This window comes from Chlorocebus sabaeus, chromosome 3 (assembly GCF_047675955.1).
Source record: "Chlorocebus sabaeus isolate Y175 chromosome 3, mChlSab1.0.hap1, whole genome shotgun sequence".
In the NCBI taxonomy this organism is placed as follows: Eukaryota; Metazoa; Chordata; class Mammalia; order Primates; family Cercopithecidae; genus Chlorocebus; species Chlorocebus sabaeus.
In genome coordinates, this window is record NC_132906.1 from 8,468,944 (window position 1) to 8,482,278 (window position 13,335).

The 13,335-nt window shown below is 43.7% G+C and overlaps 1 protein-coding gene across 7 annotated transcripts in view; it reads left to right on the forward strand.

Moving 5' to 3' along the window:
- MTUS2 (microtubule associated scaffold protein 2) overlaps nt 1-13,335 on the forward strand; it is a 636,712-nt gene that overhangs the window by 479,715 nt on the left and 143,662 nt on the right. For all 7 annotated transcript variants that reach the window (XM_037986864.2, XM_037986863.2, XM_073013118.1 and 4 more), the window contains one exon: nt 12,362-12,573. In XM_037986864.2, coding sequence (XP_037842792.2) covers nt 12,362-12,573 — 212 coding nt within the window. The remainder of the gene's footprint in view (nt 1-12,361; nt 12,574-13,335) is intronic.

Sequence of the window (13,335 nt, forward strand, 5' to 3'; positions counted from 1 at the left end):
CTATCTGTTACTCTGGAGATTTTTTCATCCATGTCCTGTAACTTTTTTTTTTTAAGTTGGTATTCACCTTTCTCTGGTGCCTCCATGTGTAACTTCATACTCAAACTTCTGAATTATTTTTCTGGCAATTCAGAGATTTCTTCTTGGTTTGGCTCAACTGCTAGTGAGCTAGTGTGATCTTTTGGGGGTGTTAAAGAATCTTGTTTTGTCATATTACCGAAATTGTTTTTCTGGTTCCTTCTCATTTGGGTAGCCTATGTTGGAGGGAAGATCTGGGGCTCAAGGGCTATTGTTCAGATTCTTTTGTCACACAGGGTGCTCCCTTGACATGGTGTTCTCCTCGCTTCCTCTAGGGATGGGACTTCCTGAGAGCTGAACTGTAGCTATTGTTATATTTGTTCTGGGTCTAGCCACCCAGCTGAGCTACCAGGCTCCAGGCTGGTACTGGGGAGTGTCTGCAAAGATTCCTGTGATGTCATCTGTCTTAAGGTCTGTCAGCCGTGAGTAACGAGCACCTGCTCCAGTGGAGGTGGCAGGGGAGTGAAATGGACTCTGAGAGGGTCCTCAGTTGTAGTTTTGTTTAGTACACTGGCTTAGTGTTGGTTGGCCTCCAACCAGGAGGCGGCACTTTCAAGAGAGCCTCAGCTGCAGTGGTGTAGGAAGGATACAAGCTTGCCCTAATGCCACCTGGATGATAAGTATTTGGTTTCTTAGGTGGTGGGCAGGGCCCTGGAACTCCCAAGAGATTGTGTTATATATCTTTAGCTACCAGGGTGGGTAGAGAAAGACAATCAGGTGGGGGCAGATTTAGGCATGTCTGGGCTCAGACTCTCCTTGGTAGAGGGGGCTCCCTGGGGCTGTTGTGCAGGATGGGGGTGCGGTTTCAAGCCAATGGAATTATGTTCCCAGGGGCATTATGGCTTCCTCTGCTGGGTCACACAGGTCGCCAGGGGGAAAGCTGGCAGTGACAGGCCTTACAAGGCCAGTGTCACTCCCACATGTCCCCCCAACAGCACAAGAGGGACATGCCCCAGGCTAAAAGCCTCCCTGCTGAGAAAGCAAGCGGGACTTTCAGGTTTCATGCCTCCCAACCTGCAGCGGCTTCTGTGCTCCTATCCGTACTCCCAGATCACCTCCTGTCTAGACTCTGTCCAGGAAACTGCGCAAATTGTTTTAAAGTTCAGCTGGAAGTTTCCTTCTCCCTGTGATCTTTCCCCAGTTCCACTGGCATCCCTCCCCCAAGAACCCCTGAGAGACAAAGGCAGAAATGGCTTCCCTGGGGTTCAAGAGTGCTTACAGGACTCTTCCACAGCTTCCCCTACCCTTATATTTTGCTCAGCTCTGTAAATTTGTCTTAGCTCCCGATAAGGTCAGATCCTTCTCCCGTGATCTGGTTCTTCAGGCTCCCCAGTGAGGATGTGTGTTTGGGGACAGTCGTTGCCCTGTCACACTTCGGACACTCATAGTTTTTCAGCTGTGTCATGCAGCCCGCAGCAACAAGCCACCTCTTTCAAAGGGTCTGTGGATTCTCTCAGCTTTCCTCGTGTGTTCTTCAGTAGTTCTTGGACCAAAAGTTCCCATTGCGTCTCCACAAGCTGCTCTGTCCATCTGAGTGGGAACCGTAGGTTAGTCCTGCCTCCCGTCTGCCATTTTCCCTCACTTTCTGATTTCTGTTCTTTTTACTCTTCTTCTGCTTATACTGGGTTTAATTAGCTGATGTCATTGGTTGGAGGTCTTTTGTTAATTATGTATGTGTTTAGTACAGTAAATCTCTCTGTACAAGTTGCTTTAGTTATAGTCCACACATTTTGACACATTCGGTTTTCATCTTCATTGAGTTCAAAATATTTTCAGATTTCGCTTTTGGATTTCTTCTTTGGTCTATGATTATTTGGAAGTGTATTGTTTAGTTTGCACATATTTGGGGACCTCTCAGGGATCTTTCTATTATTGATCTCTAATTTGTAATTCTAATTTGGTTGGAGAACATACTTTGGATGATTAAAAAAAAAAAAACAAAAAAACCTATTCCTCCCATCACAGCACCTCTGACACCACACATGTGAGGTTTCCACACCAAGCGATTCTCCACTTCTCTGTGGACACCACCCAAGTGTCCTACAATTTGATTCAAGTATGACACTAATTACCCAGAGTTAGCACAGGCCACACAGGTTAAGGGCTCAATCTCACAAGACTGACCGTCACTTTAGGTGCCAACTACAAATAGTAGGTGTGTATGTGACCCACACTTCTGTCTGACCTGACTACAAATTGGAGGATCTCACAATCTTCTCCTTAAGTTGAATAATTTATTATAACAACTCACAGAACTCAGGGAAACATCTTAGTTATTTACCAGTTTATTATAAAGGATATGATGAAGGATACAGATGAAGAGTTGGATGAGGAGGTACATAGAGTCAGGTCCAGAGTGCAGGAGCTTGTGTCCCACAGAGAGAGGGCGCTCCACCGTGTTGATACCTGGATGCATTCACCAACCCAGAAGTCCTCTGAATCCTATACTTCAGGAGTTTTGATAAGGCTTCATCACACAGACATGACTGATTCTTAACTCAGTCTCCAGCCGCGGAGGAAGGGGAGAGAGGGAGCTGAAAGTTCCAAGCTTCTAATTATGGCTTGGTCTTTCTGGTGACCAGTCCCTATCCTGAAACTATCCAGGAGCCACCAAGAGAAGCTGTCATTAGAGCAAATGATGCTTCTGTTACCCAGGAAATTCCAAGGGATTTAGGAACTCTGTGTCAGAAACTGAGATCAAAACCAAATGTTAGAACAAAAGATTCTTCTAGCACTCATATCACTCAGCAAAGTACAAGGGTTTTAGGAACTCTGTGTCAGAAATTGGGGGCAGAGACCAAATATATATTTCTTATTATGTCACAGATGACTCGAATCCTTTTAAATTTATTGAGCCTTGTTTTAAGACCCACAACAAGATCTACCTTGGTAAACATTTCATGCATACTTAAAAAAACAGCATCTACTCTGCTGTTTCTATGTGGAGTGTTCTACAAATGTCATAGGTCAGGTTGGTTGAAGCATTGTCAGGTATTCTATACCCTCACTGATTTTCTCTCTACATGTTCTTTCAGTAGCTGAGAGAGGGCTTGAAATCTCAGACTGTAATTGCAGACTTGTCCGTTTCCTTTGTCAACTTTATCAGCCTTTCCTCCATATATTCTGAATCAGCTCTATAAGGTATATAAAGTTTTAGTTTATCATTTTGATGAATTGGCCACTTTATCATTATGAAATGAACTTCTTTATCCCTGGTAATAATTTTTTCCTTGAAATCTCCTTTTTTCGTTGTTAATAGAGCCACTCCAGCTTTCTGTTAGTTTCTGCGTGGTATAATCTTTCTGTACTAACCTTTTCATCTATTTGTCTATTTATTTTTAAGTAGGCTTCTTATAGGCCTCATAATTAGATCTTAGATCTTACGTTTTTATCCAATCTGCAATCTCAGCCTTTCATATACATCTAATGTTATTACTGATGTAATTGAGATTAAATTTACCATCTTGCCATATTTTCTATTTAACCCATATGTCCTTTCTTTTCTTTTCCCTCTTTTACTGCCTTCTTTTGGCATTGGATAGTTTTTTATGATTCCATTTTTCTCCTTTGTTCATGTATTAGCTATCTGTCTCTTATTTTTGTGTTCTCAGTGGTGGTTTTATCCAGTGGATGTTTCATAATATATGTTATTAGCTTTCAAATTCTAGCTTCAAGTGACATTATATAACTTTGTACATGGTGTAAGAATGTTATAACAGCATATTTCCATCTCTCTCCTGGCATTTGTGCTATTGTTATTAGATATTTTACTTCTACATATGTTGTGAACCTATACTACATTGTTATTATTATTGATTATCAACACTCAGTTTTCTTTTAAAGAAATGTAAATAATAAAAAGTCTTTTGAGTTACTCATTTAATTGCCATTTTTGGTATTTTTTATTTCTTTGTGTAGATCCACATTTCTATCTGGTATCATTTTTCTTCTGTCTGAAGGACTTCCTTTAACATTTATTGTAGTGGAGGTTTGCTGGTGGTGAATTCTTTTGGATTTTGTTCACCTGTGCTTTTGATAAATATTTTTGCTTTGTTCAGAATCCAAGTTGGTATTTTTTTTCTTTAAATATTTAAAGATGCTGTTTTGTTTATGTCTATCTTGAATGATGTCTAGTGGAAAATCTGCTGTTATTTTTATCTTTGGGTCTTTGTACATAATGTGTCTTTTTTTCTGGCTGCTTTAAAGATGTTCTCTTTTTCATGGGTTTTGAGCAGTTTAATTACAATATGCCTTGATGTTGTTTTCTTCATGTTTTTGTGCTTGAAGTTTGTTGAGATTTTTGGATCTGTTTTTATAGTTTTCATCAAATTTGGGGTGTTTTGCCCATTGTTTTTTCAAATATTTTCAGTCCTAGTTCTTCATCTTCAGAGACTCCAATAACACATATATTAGGCCTCTTCAAGTTGCCCTACAGCTCCTGTTCAAAGTGATATTCTGTTCATTTCTTTGAGTATTTCTTCTCTCTGTGTTTCATTCTGGATAGTTTCGATTGCTATATCCTCACTACTTTTCCTTTCCCTTTCTTTTTCTTAAACTAACATTTATTTATTAACTCACAGTTCTGTAGGTTAGACATCCAGATGTGGCTTAACTTGAATTCTCTGCTCAAATGATCACAAGGCTGATATGAAGATGTCAGCCAGGCTGAGTTCTTGACTGGAGGCTCTGGAGAATGTTTGCTTTTAAAGTCATTTAGGTTGTTGGTAGAATCTAGCTCATGTGCTCGTAGTACTAGAGTTTTTGTTTCCTTGCTGGCTATCAGTCAGGGACCTTCAGCTCACAGGGCCACCCACATGCCTTGCTATGTTCTCCCCTTTATCTTCAAAGCAGTAATGGTATGTTGAATCCTTCTCAGACTTCAAATCTCTGACATGCAGCTCTATGACCAGCTGGAGAAAACTCTGCTTTTAGTACACTTACTTGATTAGGCCAGGCTCAGCCAAGATAATCTTCCTCTTAATGTGTAATATAATATAGTCATGAGAGTGATGTCCCTTCATGTTCATGGTTGTTATGCGGTTGTTTTAGTCCACTTGGGCTGCAATAACAATTACCATAGATTGGATGACTTAAACAATAGAATTTTTTTCTCATGATTCTGGAGGCTGAGAAATCCAAGAGCAAGGTGCTGACTGATTTGTTTCTGGTGCGAGTCCTCTTCTTTGTTTGCAGATGAATACATTTTGCCATAGCCTTACATGTGGGAGAGACAGATGATTGCTCTCATATTTCTTCTTATAAGAGCACTAATCCCATTCATGAGGGCCCCACTCTCAGGACCTAATCACCTCCGAAAGGCCCCACTTACAGATGTCATCACGTTGGGAATTAGGGCTTCCATATATAAATCTTGAGAGCACACAAACAGTCAGTTCATAGCAGCAGGGTATGTACATGAAGGGGCAGTCACTGAGGGCAAGTGTAGGGTCTTGCCACCACAGGTGGATTTCGAGTCCTAAAGAATGGCAACTTGGAAATGCTACATAACCATGGTGGCGAGGTCTGGGAGGGACAGTTTTTCTTTTTCCAGGATCTTCATTTCTTTTTGATGATGATGCTTCTTTATTCAGATTACTGAATATCAAAGAAAATCAACTGAAATGGTTAGTGCCTCCATCAGGCCTTTGGGCCTTCAAATGACATCTGGCCTAGGAGAAGCTTTCTGGATGTCTCATTTAAGGAGAGTTCCTCTCCCCCCCGGACTGTAAATTGAATCATGGCAGGAACTATCTTTTCTGTCATCTCTCCCTTCCCCAAAACAAAACAAGCCAGAATAACAAACATCCCCTGACCCTCATATTTCTGACACATTTTTCTCCCCATCTGGACACCCAGTCTTGAGAAAAAATTGTTTATGTTTCCCATCCCGGTCCCCGTGCTTACAAATGACTCTACCTGCTACCATCTAGACACCCCACTATTCTACTACAAAGGCCACTACTGATTTTTTGGTTAGTAAGGTGTTTTGTTTTGTTTTGTTTTGTTTTGTTTTTGAGACAGGGTCTCACTCTGTCACCCAGGCTGGAGTGCAGTGCATGATGTCAGCTCACTTCAGCCTTGACCTCCCAGGCTCGAGCAATCATCCCCCCACAGCCTTCCAAGCAGCTGGGACTACAGGTGTGCACCACCATACCTGGCTAATTTTTGTTTTGTTTTGTTTTGTTTTGTTTTGTTTTGTTTTGTTTTGTTTTGTTTTTGTAGAGATGAGGTCTTTCTATGTTGCCCAGGCTGGTCTCAAACACCTGAGCTCAAGCCATTGTCCTGCCTTGGCCTCTCAAAGTGCTGGGATTACAGACATGAGCCACCATGCCTAGCTCCCATAGTATTCTTAAGTTTTTTTCTGGAGTGAAGTTATGTCACTCGGAAGGAGTCTGATCATTCTGGGTTTTGCTTTTCAGCCTTCTTAGGCAGGTACTGATCAGCAGTTCTTCCCAGCCAGTTTTTCTACACTACTGAGCAAAACCTGTCTGAATGCTTTACCTGATGCCCATGAAGTATGAGGTGTTCCAAACTGGCTGCTCGGAACAGGAACTATTTGTGGCCTTTGGTGGACTCTAATCCTTGGCAGAGTTCTGTCCCCAACCTGAGATCCTCTCTCCACAGGCAGGCATGCACTGATCAGAACCTGGATGAAAATTCGAGGTCACTCCTCAGATCTTCAGAATTCTCTCGGTGGAGCTCAGTCCTCTCTGGTACTCTACCTTGTAGGCTCTAACTCCTGACCTCCCTGAGCCCCCAGATCCACTTTCTCGACTCAGAGAAACCTCCGGGCTCTACCTGAGTCCCCCGATACCCTGCACCAGAGTTTGAAAAGTCACGTGGGTGATGAGCTTCAGCAACTGTAGGTTCACCTTGTTTGCTTTCTGACTCTCAGGGATCACTGTGCTTCATTGCCTAAAGTTTAATGTCTTGAAAACCATTGTCTTGTGTATTTGGGCTTTTTCCTTTTTTTTTTTTTTTTTTTTTTTTTTTTTTGCTGGTTTCAAATGAGAGGGTAAGTCTGATCCCACTTACTTCATCTTGGCCAGAAGTAGCTATATTTGAATATAAAAATTTGGCAATTGTCGTAATACCATTAAGCCACTATTTTTTACCTTTGGAGAAAAAAGGGATTCAGATTTACCCAGATAAATAGCACCTGTACTTCTTGTAAATAACAATAAGTCTCCTAAAGTTGAAAATATTGTATGCCACGTTTTATCTTGTCTAGAGAGTGGGTTATATGAACGAAGTGTTTGTTGTTGGATCTGGAAACCCTGATTGTAGCTTCCTGTGTTTTCGGTTCTTCTGTACATCAAAACACGAAAGAATCTGCTCCTACCTTGGGAGTACCTTGCTCCTACAGGGCGTACTTATGGGATGGCCCGGTGCTACCCAAATTTGTAATTCCTTCCCCCATCTGTACTTAGGACCAACTGGAAGGAAATCCCCACCCACACGCCATCTGCTCAGCCTCTCCCCACCACCAGCTCACCCCTGCCAAGCCATTGCCAGTACTAAGTAGGAAAATAGTGGGCCACTGGGCAGCGTTTTCTGAAATAAATTTAGATTGGTTTCATAAAAATAAAGCCTGTCCAAGTCCACAAAGAAATCAGTGCATGGACTCCCTAGGGTGTCCTGCTGTCTGTTACGATGCTGACCAAACCCATGACGTGCTTTGTCTTCAAGTGGGAAGCTATCAAAGTTCTGTCCTGTAATTATTTGCCTTCTTGTCTATGGTGTGAAGGTCATGGGCCATCTCTGATGTTATAAATATGCAGGTTCCCATGCGGCACTGTTTGTTATTGTGTCAGTTAAGCTTTCCAGCTTTAAAATTAAACCAAGCTTTTTCATCCATTACAATCCTCTGGATAGGGACTGGATGACTGCCGATGAATTTTTAATATTTTCTTTCCATTTTCAAAGGCCGTGTCCTCTCCCGTGCTCAGCGTTTGCACGCAATGCCTAGCCTTTGCACGCCAACTGTTCGCATCCACCTTTGTGCTGTAGAAGGTCACCAGCTTCTCCCTGGAGGCCTCACAGTTACCCGCTGCCACTGAGATCAGCATGGATTCTATCTTCTCCTGACCAGAGTTATGTAGCCAGTAGGATGGCTGCAAAAAAATTATGATTGGGGTAACATTTAGATGGCAGGAGGGTGTTCTAGATTTAGAGTATGCGCCCAAACCAGGGAGATCTTTTAGAGATGTTGTAGAGTGGTTCAGCAATGTGCTTAATTGGTAAGAGCCCTGAGCAAGGCAGTCAGAAGACCAAGAGCCAGGCCTGGCCAGGCCCCTACAGGACAGTGGATTGCCTGAGGGCAAGGACTGGGCTTTACTTCTTTTCATTTCCTGCTGTGCCTTGCACAGTCTCATTCACAGAGTCAGTGCTGAAGAGAAGGTGTCAGATGGTTTTGTGGCCAAAAACCACATGACATGAAGCATGCATGTGAAGTCAGCTTTGTGTGTAGGTCAGGACAAAACACTAATCTAGGTATTTCTGCTTGTATATTTCACACAGAAAAGGAAGTACATTGGAGATAAGGCTCATTAACAGTTGGGTAGTGTACTAGGGCCGGTGAGTAAAAAATGGACAATGCTACTCTATTTTCCCTGCATTTAAAGATTCTGAATCCATTGGTAAGCCCTGTGTTGAAGGCCCCTATTCACTAATATCCATTTCCTAGTTCACCTGGGTGGAAATCAGATAGACATTGTAGGAGACCAGTGTCTTACTTCTTTGGAAAGCGTCTAAGTAGGTTCTGGCTGCCTGCACAGTGAGGTCAGTGGCATGCCTGCCTGCTTTTCTGCTTTGAACCTGAGACCACCCCAGAAGCAATAGAAGTACTGCAAGGAGCAGGGAAGGAGGTGATAACAAAACACTCCTACATCTGAAAGTGTCGTGGGGGAACATGACATGCCCCTCCTTTAAAGCCTGCGCGGTGGCACTGGTGAGAAATATGATGGGGAAGAGGTCAGGAGTGGGTCACCACCACACCAACACCACTTCTCATCCCAGGCCCACCATGTGCCTTGTGAGCTGCCTGTGACCACCACCCTCCAGAAGTTGGCCATCTAATTATCCCACAAACCTGGTGCTTCCTAAGCAGATGTGCATTCTAGCTTCACTATGTGCTGGCTCTTGAGAGAAAAATGAGAAGCAAACACCTGTTCTGAAACTGCTGAAGCTGGCTGTGTCAGTGATCTTCGTTCATCATAAGCTGTCCATCCCCAAGGTGGCAGTGAGCCTGAGCTGCGATCTTTATGCACCACCCTGGGGACCGTCTGACATGTGGGTGGACAGGAAAGGAGGTGACAGACAGTACGTCAGGGAATCAGCTATAGAAGTAGTAACAAAGATCGACAGCACGAGAAAGAATACTGTTTTTAGCGAAGACAAAAGACTGCCAGTGACAGTACAATGATTATTAGTCCTAGGCAAAGTCACGCTGGATATGTTTAGAGAATGGCAGGACCCTTTTCACCTTAAAGCAATAGAGAACTCTACAATCAACTTTGTTTCTCAGCTTTTCCTTCCTAAAGTCTTAGGTGCCGGAGCCTTGATCTGTGCTCTGACAGTGATTGAGTGCCACCGGTCCTGAACCAGGATTGGTTTCACAAGGTAGTTTGGTGTCACAGAGCCGCCAAACTTTCACTTGGTGTGTTGATCCCAAAAGTTGGCGTTGTCAGGGGAGCCTCTGTCTTAGCTCAGAACCCGGGTTGTTTGCTGGCCCCAGAAGAAGAGGTGAGCTTTTTGCACTGTTGTTCAGTAGAACACTGGAATTTTGAATAGGTGAGTAAAAGCAGTATAATAATGACACCAATATCAGAGTAAGTGCCAAGAGTAGAATTTCACGGAATCCTTTTATATTGTGCATTTACCATTGAGTATAATTTCTAACATCATGATGATGATATTATTAAAGGTGGTCGTTCTTAGGAGCTATCCTACCCAGAAATAAATCTAACATCCAAAAATACATGACAGTGTGAGTGCCTGCTAACGTCCACAAGCTCAGAGGTGACTCTCTGTACCATAGGTTACAATTAGTTCTAATTCACTGAGCTGGAAATTGTTTTATTATTTCCTTTAGATTTCTAAAAGAAGTGCCTTCTATTGTAACAGTGTCAGGCACCTGGTACCTCAACAAATTAATTAAAGCACTGAAGTGTTTTATAAAATCACCAGCCACAGCAATAAAATGGAAAACAGCAATTGTGGGGGGGGAAAAATCTATCTTTGGTCTCTAGCTGTGTCTTAGAATTTAATGCAGGCAATAAAATCTCTCACCTTTTCTTGATGATGTGTAGTTGGTAGTCATATTTGTTTTGTTTTCAGCATTGAGAATGTTGAGATAAAGGGCATATTCAGGTTGATTTGCCTACAACAAACAAGTGAGTTTTCTGGAATATTATGTACTCTGCTATAGTAAAGACAGTTTCTGTGAAGCAGTGATTTCACTTTCTGCTTTTCTGTTAAGTCAGAATAATTTAAGATGTGCCGTATGTGAGGTTACATGGCAATCTCTGATGACTTTCTAAGAGGAGAAGGAATTAATTTAAAAATTAGCAAGGTTACCCTTTTTTTTTTTTTTTTTTTTTTTTTGAGACAGAGTCTCGCTCTGTCGCCCAGGCTGGAGTGCAGTGGCCGGATCTCAGCTCACTGCAAGCTCCGCCTCCCGGGTTTATGCCATTCTCCTGCCTCAGCCTCCCAAGTACCTGGGACTACAGATGCCCGCCACCTTGCCCGGCTAGTTTTTTGTATTTTTTAGTAGAGACGAGGTTTCACCGTGTTAGCCAGGATGGTCTCGATCTCCTGATCTCGTGATCCGCCCGTCTCGGCCTCCCAAAGTGCTGGGATTACAGGCTTGAGCCACCGCACCCAGCTAGCATGGTTACCCTTAAATTAACCACTAGAAGCATTTAGATCAATTAACCACTTTCCCCTTAAAAGATGAGGCCACTTGCACATTCACAAACCCGTTACTCTGCGTTGTCTCAGTACACCAGGTACTGAAGGGGCTACATTTTCTGATTTATTTTATATGTTGCTCCCTGGTATCTTGGAGAGGAAAAAAGAGGAGGAAGAAAACATTTGAAATATGAGTGGATTGATGATGGTGCTGGTCAGTGTCTGTGTCATGTCCTCGAGGAGTGTGATCTACTAGAGCGAAGGAAAGAACATGCCTTTGAGATGTAAGCCCATCGTCAATGGCAGGGGTTCTCTGACTACCTGCGGGTCCTGGGTCTGTCTGCATCTCCCACAGAGGGACCAGAGGAAGGCGCCTGCCCACCCACGGGTCTTGGGCCATGGTGAAGTGCTTTCCTCTGTGCTATTTTGGGGGACCTTGCCTTTTCTTTTTTTGAGCTTCAACCTAAAAATCACCTCTCCTTTACCCCCAAAACCCTGTCCTCAACCCCAGGCAGAGCTCCTTGCCCCTTCTTCTGTGGCCCTACAGCCCCTCACACTCACCTGGCTGGAGCCAAGTCACAGAAGGCTTTGCAGGCCATGGTAAAGTGTGTGGACTTTCTTTTTACTGTGAGAGGAAGTGAGCAGAGGGGTCCACACGGGTCATGACCTGCCTCACGTGTGCAAAGGTCATTCTGGCTGTGGCGTAGTGAAGGAAGAGAGGAAGCAGGGCTTCCTATCAGAGAGCGAGAGGGGATGATGGCTCAGACTGCACCTTTAACCACGGAGGAGGCGTCAAGTCACATTGGAGGGATGTGTTGCAGGAAACCTCACAGGACATTGGTCCTGTAGGAATTTAAAGTCGGCAGTTGCTAGAGCAGAGGTGGCCAGGGCTGTGACTTGGACTTGACATTGAAGAAAAGGGTCACTAGAGTAGCCTCTAAGGCGAAGAAAGGGGCATCAAGGTGTTGTTCTCTGATGCCCAATTAAAAGGTTGCTAGATGATCATAAGTCTGACTTCTATCTGGATGGACTGATTGATTTCCCATTAGACATTTTCAAAGAGCAATCTCCTTTAAGAAAAAAAAAAAAAATGCTCTATCCAAGCAAGCCTAGAAGTGTCGGAAGCTGGAAGAATTTGGCAATTTTGTCTATTATCCTTTTTCCAAGCAGGAAACCTTGCACTTAGAACCACATTAATGGAACAATAATTTTAGTCCCTGTCTGTTTTTTCTTTTCAGTCCTTAAAGATGACAAACCGTGGGCAATTTCTTCTCTACCACTTGAAGAACTCCTTGTGTAATAAGAAACCGTTGTCACCTGTGTGCTGTGTGTTTTTTCACAGGTGACTGGAGTTTGGTTTTGTTTCTCACAGGATACCCAAAGCAGAGGACTGCGGCAGCTCGAAATGGGTTTCCGCCCAAGCCGGACCCGCAGGCCCGTGAGGCTGAGCGGCAGCTGGTGCAGCGGCTGAAGGAGCGGTGTGAGCGGCAGACCAGACAGCTGGGCATCGTGCAAGGGGAGCTGAGGAGGGCCATCTGCAGCTTTGATGCCCTTGCCGTGGCCACGCAGCATTTCTTTAGAAAGGTGAGGCCCCATTTCGTGAAGGTCCAAGGGCATTTTGGTTGGGGGAGAGGGTGGTGATGGTGACAGTTCTTTGTGTGTGTTGCTGTTTGGGGTTTGAGTTTTGATCAGAGTGGAGTTTGGATTTTCGGGAGTTCAGGCAGAATCTCCTGAGGCATCCCATCATCTTCGGGGAGCCACATTTATCCTTAGGTGTGAAAGAAATATGTCTGGGAAGAATCATTAATCATCTTCATTCCGAAAGAGGAAATTATGTGAAAAATGAAAGGAAAGGATATACAGGAACGTTTTTGCAGGTGAGATCTTTGCAGCAAATGGAGCATGTGGTTGTTTGCATTTTCGAAGGGAGAGGTTACTTTCCCACATTTCTGCTCACATCACATCAAAGGGAGACAGGGCCGCAGTCCCGTCCACCTCGGTTGTTGGTGGGCAATGGAACGTGCTTGGCTTGGGACTCAGGACCATGGCCACAGTTCCCAGAGCAGCATGGGGAAAGGTTCGGATTCTCCCTGTACCTTCGATTTTTCTGAAAATGCAGGGAGTTTGGTTTCTCCTCTGCAAATGTCTGGATCTGTGTGTGTACACTGAATCTGTTATTAACTATGGAGCAGTTAAACTTCCCAGCCTTTCCCCGGGGGACAGAGGTAGGAGCCTAGTGTCCCACTGCATTTGTGCTCCACCTTGAAGTCACCAAGGTGTCCTTGGGGGAGAAAAAGCATAAACATTATAAATGCACATTTTTGAGATTCATGTATGGACCTCCTG